We start from the raw sequence: 9,149 nt of genomic DNA, 5'->3' as shown, positions 1-9,149 counted from the left end.
GGAATCCAGAAATTAAAATATCAGTTAATAATTTTATCAATAAATCCCATCTCCTTCTCTGACAACAGGCCTGCTGAGGCACCTGTTTATCTCTTTTTAAAAATTTATTTATTTTTGGCTGCATTGGGTCTTCGTTGCTGAGCACGGGTTTTCTCTAGTTGTGGCAAGCAGGGCTACTCCTCGTTGTGGTGTGCGGGCTTCTCATCGCGGGGCCTTCTCTGTTGCAGAGCATGGGCTCTAGGTGCACGGGCTTCAGTAGTTGTGGCACACGGGCTTCAGTAGTTGTGGCTCACGGGCTCTATTGCGCAGGCTCAGTAGTTGTGGCGCACGGGCTTAGTTGCTCTCTGGCATGTGGGATCCTCCTGGACCAGGGATCAAACCCGTGTACCCTGCATTGACAGGCGGATCCTTAACCACTGCGCCACTATGCAAGTCCCTGTTTACCTCTTAACCTTGGCTGGGCACTCCAGAGATGGATGTGAAGAAATAGTATCTGGCCCAGGGAGTGAAGAGCCCCAGCTTCAGTGGGGTTCTGGCCTTCCATCTGTTGCCACCACTTTTGCCTAAAAGCAACAGTTGTGGGGCTTGAGGTAGGTAAATGTAGGTGGTAGGGAACATGTAGTTGTTAATGTAAATGAAAATGTTGATGGGAGAGTGTAGTCTATAAAATCACCCATTTTGTACCCCTCTTCGCACCCTCCTTTCCCAAGGTATGGCCCTATACCTTGCCCCATTGCCTAGGCCCCAGCTACCCGTGCCGCAGGGCTAGTGGGATCTTAATTCCCCCACCAGGGATTGGCTCAGGTGTTCAGGCAGTGAAAGCGGGGAGTCCTAACCAACCACTGGGCCACTGGGGAACTTCACCGCCCCCCCCATCACCTTGCCTAGGTCTTTGTAAGACCTGGCTTTGCGGGGGATTAATTGCCTTGGTATCCTAGAGCCAAGAGGATCTCAAATTCTTTTCTGCATAGATAATTCTGAGGCCAAGAAAGGACACGACTGGAGTGAAATAATATAGCTAGTGTCGCTGTTGCATTTTTCTTCCCAAACCCCCACTGCATATACAGTGAGGACTCAGTAAATGTCGACCGTGTGAAAGGGCTTAGGGAAAACAAAAATATCCCCAGAATTTGGCTTATTGGGACCTCCAACCTATCGACTGTATCCTGCCTATTTGGGGGGAAAACCACGCCGTTGCCCTGACAAGTGAACACCTCCAGACACTTACTCGGGAAAGGAAGCGGGAGGGAGCTAGTGTACCCCCAGGCTTTTCGGAAGGGCTCCATGGGAAGAAGGGCTGGCAGGAGGCCCTAGAAGGTTGAGCTGCAGGAGGTCGCGTGCGTGAAATCCCGCTTCCGGTCGGATGGAAGGGCGGAGCTTTGGGTCTCAGTGGACACCGGCTTCTCCTAGCAACGGGGCAGGCGTTGAGCAGAGCCGCCGGAGGAATGGACGAAGAGAGCCTCCTATTGTCTCTGGAGCTGGCGTCCGGTAGTGGGCAGGGCCTCAGCCCGGACCGTCGGGCCTCACTGCTCACTTCCCTTATGCTGGTTAAACGCGACTACCGTTTCGATCGGGTCCTTTTCTGGGGCCGCATCCTCGGCCTCGTCGACGATTACTACATCGCGCAGGGCCTGAGCGAGGACCAGCTCGCACCGCGCAAGACCCTGTACAGGTGGAGGCGGCGCCCGGGCTGGCTGAGGCCACAGGGGGATACTGAGGAGCCGGGGGCTAGCGAGGGCCAGGAAGGGGTGGGTGCGAGGTAGGATCGAAAGGGGAGAGGTCCAGGAAGCGAGTGGGCGAGGTCCTCCCTGGGAGGATACGTGGGGAGGGGCGCCAGAGAAACTTAGAGACTTGGTGGGTTTACAATGGACGTGTGGCAAGAACGGAGGCTGGGCAAGGTGAAAGTTTCTGGAGAATGAAGACCCAGAGTAGACGTCAGGTGGTGGACCTGCGTTTTCAAAGAGTCCAGTTTGGAGAAGGGTCAGAAGCCTTGAGGGGGGTGGGGAGCTGTTTGGAAGTGGGTCCTGAAGCATCTTTGGTGGAGGTGTTGGCTCACAGGAGGCACTCTAGGAAGTAGTGAACGAATGTGGAATGGGAGAGAAGGGATTTAGAACTGAAGAAATTTCCCTGGACAGTGCCATACAGGACCATCCAGCCTCTTTTTGACTACCCCCGACGATGGGGAGCTCATCATCTTACAAGCATTCCGTTGAGGCTGCAGGAAGTTGGAGACTTCATTTATCTATCCATGCATCAATCCAACATTGATTGGATGTATCCTGTGCTAGACTTGGGGTTAAAAAGATGGCTAAGACTCACCCCTATCTCCAAGTTATTCACATCCTAGGAAGGGAGACCAATGGGTAACCCAGCAAGTACAACAAAGTGTCTTAAACCTGGGACAGAGGTGTACACAAAGGGGTGCCAGGGTGGGACATTCTCCTAGAGAGTAATTAGATAAGATTACTGAGATCTGAGAGATGATCTGGAGTTCTCTAGGAAAGTGTCGGGGACAGGCATGCCAGTTAGAGGGAACAACTGCAAGCTTATTGGCTTGGGCTGGCTTTGGGTTTTTTGGGAGAATAGTGGGAAGACCAACATGGCAGTGGCAGCCTAGGGTGTTATGTTGAACTGGATGGAGAGGCCAAGCGGTTTGAACTTTGTCCACAGGCTATGGGGAGCCACTGAGGGCCTTTAGTCAAGAAGAGCCTGCTCAGACCTGAGTGGGTAGAATGGTCTGGAAGTGGGTGAGCATTTGGAAGTGTGTTGCAGTGTCCAGATGAAGGGGGACTGAAAGGAGGAGGTAGCTGAGGGAATAGAGGGGAGGGATTGGAAAGATTTAAGTGGTAGAAGTGGCAGGACTTGTGACTAAATGGGGAAAGGTGAAGAGGAGGTCAAGGTTGACCCTTCCTTTCAGCTTAGGCAGCTGGGTAAGTGCTGGTGCCCCCCACTGGGAGAGAATTCAGGAGGTACTAGGGAAGGCCTAGTGAATTTGGTGTGACGTGCCTATGGGGCAGGGTGGTAAGGAGGCATATTAAAGTACAGATCTGGAGTACAGAAGAAAAATTTGGACTGAAGATAGAGATTTGAGACTCACCCTATTCCAATCAGTTTTTATTTCTTTGGCACGTAGTATGTGCCAGGCATTGATCTAGGCATGGGGAATCCACTGCGAAAAGAGACAAAGTCCTTGTCTTCATGGAGTTTACATTTTAGTGTGTATGTGGGGGAGGGGAGACAGACGATAAATAAACATACACATATACTGCATACACTTAGCATTGGTGCTAAAGGAGACAGAGAATACAGGATGGGGTACTATTATAAATAGTAACATTTGAGAAGAGACCTGAAGCAACTTGAGAGAGTAAGCTGTGTGTTTATCTCAGGGAAAAGCATTCCAGGCAAGTGCAAAGGCCCTGAGGCAGGTGTGTGCTTAGTGTAGTGTGGAACCCTGAAGAGGCTAGTGTGGCTAGAGAGGAGTGAGTGAGGGGGACCATTGCAGGACATGAGGTCAGAGAGGGGCCGAGACAATTGTGCAGGGCCCTGTGGGACACTGTAAGGACTTGGCTAAATGGGAAGTCACTGGAAGGTTCTGCACAGAGACACGATCTGGCTTAGATTTTAACAGCGGGGTGGGGACTAGACTGAAAGGGGAGCAGGTATGGACATGGGGAGACCAGTTAGGAAGCTACTGCAATATCTGGGCAAGAGTAGATGGTGGCTTGGACAAGGGTGGAAGCAGTGGAGGTGGTGAGAGGTGGCTGGATCCTGGATGTCAACTAGGGAGTAGCTGGCGTTCTAGGGGTCAGGTAGGTGAGACTGTGGAGAGAAAAGAGCAGTGAGAATAGATCCTTGGAAGTACTTAAGGCACTGGAGGAGGGAGAAGGGAGATGTCAAAGGAGATAGAAATGGAGATGCGTTTGTTGGCTTTTTTTTTTTTTCTATACGCGGGCCTCTCACTGTTGTGGCCTCTCCCGTTGCGGAGCACAGGCTCTGGACGCGCAGGCTCAGCGGCCATGGCTCACGGGCCCAGCCGCTCCGTGGCATGTGGAATCTTCCCGGACCGGGGCACGAACCCGTGTCCCCTGCATCAGCAGGCGGACTCTCAACCACTGCGCCACCAGGGAAGCCCGCGTTTGTTGGCTTTTAGGTCCCATGGATGACCTTCTTTGGAGCAGTTTCTTGGGGTGCCAGGGGCAGAATCATGGTGCAGTGGTCAGAGAGTGAAAGTGAGGGAGAGCAAGGGCTGCCACAGAGCAAATTGTTCTCGCTTATGATTCAGAATTGGGGAAGAAGTGGGCGGGACAGGAAAGGGGAATTTTCTAGAGGGGCATGGATTTGAGGGCTGTTGTTTTATAAAGCTGGGGCATTTTCACGTTGTGAAGGAGCCAGTGGAGAGTGAAGGGAGGAAACGTGATCAGAGAGCAGGCTGGGGACGCAGGCCTTACATGGATGAGGGAGGAGTGGGAGGATATCCCCTCCTGGCAGGATGTGAGAAAGAAGGGAAGACCTCGGAGGAGGAGAGCTTCTTGGGCCTGGGCTGGGCTTTCCTGAGAAGTGGGGGGAGATGGCCATGCTGTCAGCTCAGCAGGCAGGCTGAGCATGAATTTGGGGCCTACAGGAGCAGAGGCACCTGCAACTGAGGAAAGTTCAGCTTCCAGAAACTCATTCAGGACCTCACAGTCCAGATATCTATCTAGGAAGAAGCTCTTGGAATCTTGGCATGCTGAATTTCATCACGTGTGGGGTGGGGTGCACCACAGGCACTTAGTGCTTCATAGGGGAAAGATATGACTCCCAACAGCTCTTCTTGGGCCTCACCTCTCTTGAGAAGGGGCGGGGGCAGGAAGCTGGAGTGAGAGGGGAGTTAGAATCGGGGTGATGGAGATGTTGTTGGCAGCCTGAACTGCATGGAGTGGAGCCTCCTGCCCCCTGCCACAGAGGAGATGGAGATGCAGACGTCTGTGGTGAAGGGCCGCTTCATGGGGGACCCCTCACATGCGTATGAACACACCGAGCTGCAGAAGGTGAATGAGGGCGAAAAGGTCTTTGAAGAAGAAGTAGTGGTGAGTGAAGACAAGAGGAGGAGGAGGACCCAAATGAAAGGGACCTGGGCCATCCAAACCCCAGCCCAATGCACACTGCGGCAGAAACAACGTTTATAGTCACTGCCACTGGGGCGAGCTGGGCCTGGGGTGCTGGGTGTGTAAGGCCCTGTGCCACTGTATCAGTCCCATTGCTTCATCCTCACAGCTCTGGGAAGTTGGTACCTTACTTTCCAGGTGGTAGAGAGGAGGAAACTGAAACATAGAGAGGTTAAGTGACTTGCCCAGGGTAACACCACTCCTGAGTGATGACAGGGTGTTAAAGTGGCTGGGCTGCTCTCGAGGGAGCCGTGCTATGGGGCTGGGGCTGGGAAGAAGGGGTGTGTGCTTTGCTCTGGGGCAAGGGGTGTGCGCAGGTGCTTATATTTTTGTATAAATGTGTATTGTACTAGGTAATACATTCACTTGGTTCACAATTCACAAAAAGGAATATAGTAAAGTTTCCCTCCTACCCTATTCACCAGTCACTCAGGTCGTCTTTCTGGGGGTCATTAATATAACCGTGTTGCGTGTGTGTGTGTGTGTGTGTGTGTGTGTGTGTGTGTGTGTCCAAGTCTTGCCACTCAAAGTGCAGTCTGTATCAGAAGCATCACCATGCCCTGGGAGTTAGAAATGCAGACTCTTGGGCTGGCATCAGGATCTGAATTTTAACATGTTCCAAGGGGATTTATTTTTAATTTTTATTATTTTTAAAATAAGTTTATTTATTTATTTTTGGCCGCATTGGGTCTTCGTTAATGCAAGCGGGCTTTCTCTAGTTGCGGCAATTGGGGGCTTCTCATTGCGGTGGCTTCTCTTGCTGTAGAGCATGGGCACTAGGCGTGCAGGCTCAGTAGTTGTGGCTCGTGGGCTCTAGCACACAGGATCGGTAGTTGTGGAGCACGGGCTTAGTTGCTCCTCGGCATGGGGGATCTTCCTGGACCAGGGCTCGAACCTGTGTCCCCTGCATTGGCAGGCGGATTCTTAACCACTGTGCCGCCAGGGAAGTCCCTCCAAGGGGATTTAAATATGCATTTAAGTTTGAGAAGCTCTGCTTCCAGAGACATTTTATGCAAGTACAAACCTCAGCCAATACCTCACCCCGACATATTCTCTTTTTATCTTAAAAAACAAAACAAAACAAATGGCAACATGTTATGCACACAGTTCTGCACCTTGCTTTTTTCTCCTAACAATATATTTTGGAGATTTTTCTACATCAGTGCCTTGAAGAACCTCTCCATTCTTTTTACCATTGTGTGAACGTACCATATTTAACCGGCGTCTCATTCATGGAAATGTCGGTTTCCAAGTTTTCACTCTGACAAGCGATGCCACAGTGAATAAGCTTGTGCATGCGTCATTTCCCATGCGTGCACTCGATTTGAAGGATCAACTCCTAGAAATGGGATTGTGCAGTAAAAAAATAACCAGCCCAAGTTCTGAAACTAGAGAAACCTGGGATTCAAAACCCAGCCTCTGCACTGGAACCCAGGTGATGCCGAAACTCTGGGTCTAGGTCTATGATGCTTCAGCTGCAACCCCGTGCCCGCCTGACAAACTTAACCTCCCCTCAGTTTTATTTTCTGTAGAGTTGGGATCATTATGTTTACTTTGCAGGCTTGTGCAGATTAAATGAGGTGACATATTTAAAGCCCCTGGCCTAGACACTTATTTAGTTTCAGTCTCCTCCTTCGTAATCAATTCTAGTCAGCAGCCCGTGGGAAACAGGTGGTTGAGTGACTTTGGGGGCTCCCAGTGACATGTTTTCCCTGTCAAGTGCTGCTTTTTCCCAAACATCTCTATGAAGTCCTTTTGTTCAGGGCTGCCCTTGATATTGATTATAACCAAATTTCATCTGCGTAAAAATAGTATGGGGTGATGCTTGAGAAATAATGTTAAGTCAAAGGGCAGGGCATGAAACTATATAAACTGTAACTCTAATTTTCCTTTGAATATAGGCATAGAAAAAAAGAATAGAAGGAAGTATACCAATATGTTATCAGCGATTACCTTTAGAAGGTGGGATTATGAGTGGTTTTCATTTTCTTAGGTATATTATAAAATATTTCTCTATTACCCAGATAGTCTACAGTGAGCATGATAGCTTTTATATTTTAAAAAGGCAAAATAAGCAACATTAAAATATGATAGAATGGTTTGTTTCTGCAAAGGTACATAAAAAACCATTAACGATGTCTGCCCCCAGTGAGGGCAATTAGGGGGCCAAGGATGAAATGAGAGAGACTGCTTTTTTTTTTTTTTTTTAAGTTTTAAATATTGCACTCATCACCAATTTAAGAAAGGAACGGAGGGCGGGAAGGCGAGGACTCACCATCGTGATTTTCCATGGCCCTGGCATCTACACTGTGGTGACCCAGATCAGATGGTCATGCTGAGGCCCTTGCACCAGGGGTGACTGGGCACAGCGCCCTGGCAGGGTGGCTTGTCTCCTGTCTCCTCAGGTCCAGATCAAGGAAGAGACCCGCTTGGTGTCCATCATTGACCAGATCGACAAGGCTGTGGCTGTCATCCCCCGAGGTGCCCTCTTTAAGACCCCTTTTGGACCCATCCGTGTCAATCGGACCTTTGAAGGTGAATTCTCAGGCATCTCTTAGGGCCAGAAGGCATCTCTTCTTGAGCATAGTTGGACACGTGCCTGGGAGTCCAGGGGAGACTGCCCACTTTCTCAGAGAAAGAATAGCTGTGGCCACATCACTTGGGAGGATGTGCCCAATGACCTGGTATCTGTGCCTGGCAGGGGTACCCAGTCACTGGACCCTGACTCTTTTATGCCTGAGGGTGGGGGAGCATCTGGCCACCTGGGTCTGGGGCTTTGTGTGGTGCTGGGCTCCCCGCTTTTTCCTACCCTCCTCCTCCATGGTCTGTCCTCATTGCAGGATCTGAGCCAAGTTCGGGCTGAGAGAACCCTGCTCCCTTTTCACCCTTCAGTCCCCCGTCAGTAGCTGACTGACTCCTCTGCAACCCCCTCCACGTGGTCCCCAATCATAGAGGAAGGGGGCTGTGGGGTTTGGGAATGACCTTCACTTCCTACCTGCTGCCCCTTTTGTAGGACTGTCCTTGTCTGAAGCCAAGAAGCTCAGTTCCTACTTCCACTTCAGGGAGCCTGCTGAGCTGAAGAACAAGACCTTGCTTGAGAAGGCTGACCTGGACCCCTCCCTGGACTTCATGGACTCCTTGGAGCATGACATCCCCAAAGGTAACAGCCTGTTACTTGGAGGACATTGGATTTGCCCCAGGTCAGAGCAGTGGGCCGTGCCACCTGCAATTCTCCCCTAAGAGTGGGACCTAGGGCCTGGGTGGGAACTGGGGGTTCACTGTGGGGCCTTGAGGATGGGGCTTCCCCAGGGCTCAATACAGGGCTCAGCTCCTAGTAAACAGCTGGTAAGTGTTTGCAGATGAAAGGATTGTCTTCCATGTGCTTCCACAGACAGGAAGTCTCTCAGTGTTTCTTTTGATTTTCATACCAATCTTGAATGGAGGCAAATTGGGAATCTCCCCCCGACCCAAAACATCTCTGAAAACACCCCTGAAAATACTAGCCATACATACATCGCAATGGTTAGTTTCAGGGTTAGATCCAATGCTTGGCACACAGCTGGTGCTCAGTGAGTGGGTGCTGACCGACCTGCTGAGGTCACCTGCTAAGGAAATGAGTTCTATACATTTGCCTCCTGTTAAGTGGTTGTACTTTTTAATCATAAAACATACAACTTCAGAGGCCTTTTTAAAAAAAGTATTTGGCTGTGTTGGGTCTTCATTGCTGCGTGTGGTCTTTCTCTAGTTGCAGCGAGCGGGGGCTACTCTCCGTTGCGGTGCGTGGGCTTCTCATTGCGGTGGCTTCTCTTGCTGCAGAGCACAGGCTCTAGGTGCGCGGGCTCAGTAGTTGTGGCTCGTGGGCTCTAGAGCGCAGGCTTAGGAGTTGTGGTGCACGAGTTTAGTTGCTCCACGGCACGTGGGATCTTCTCGGTCCAGGGATTGAACCCTTGTCCCCTGCATTGGTAGGTGGATTCTTAACCACCGTGCCACCAGGGAGGTCTC

At 50.8% G+C, this 9,149-nt stretch overlaps 1 protein-coding gene across 2 annotated transcripts in view; it reads left to right on the top strand.

Annotated features, from left to right (window-relative positions):
- The first annotated feature begins 203 nt into the window (after positions 1-203).
- Positions 204-9,149, top strand: part of RSPH9 (radial spoke head component 9) — a 19,771-nt gene continuing 10,825 nt past the window's right edge. For both annotated transcript variants that reach the window (XM_067752839.1, XM_067752838.1), the window contains exons 1-4: positions 204-1,672; positions 4,904-5,069; positions 7,553-7,682; positions 8,161-8,307. In XM_067752839.1, the coding sequence (XP_067608940.1) occupies positions 1,446-1,672; positions 4,904-5,069; positions 7,553-7,682; positions 8,161-8,307 (670 nt within the window). In that variant the 5' untranslated portion in view covers positions 204-1,445. The remainder of the gene's footprint in view (positions 1,673-4,903; positions 5,070-7,552; positions 7,683-8,160; positions 8,308-9,149) is intronic.

Source organism: Pseudorca crassidens, chromosome 10 (genome assembly GCF_039906515.1).
Source record: "Pseudorca crassidens isolate mPseCra1 chromosome 10, mPseCra1.hap1, whole genome shotgun sequence".
In the NCBI taxonomy this organism is placed as follows: Eukaryota; Metazoa; Chordata; class Mammalia; order Artiodactyla; family Delphinidae; genus Pseudorca; species Pseudorca crassidens.
The sequence above is the reverse complement of the archived record's forward strand: the minus strand, read 5'-3'. Positions and strand labels throughout refer to the sequence as shown.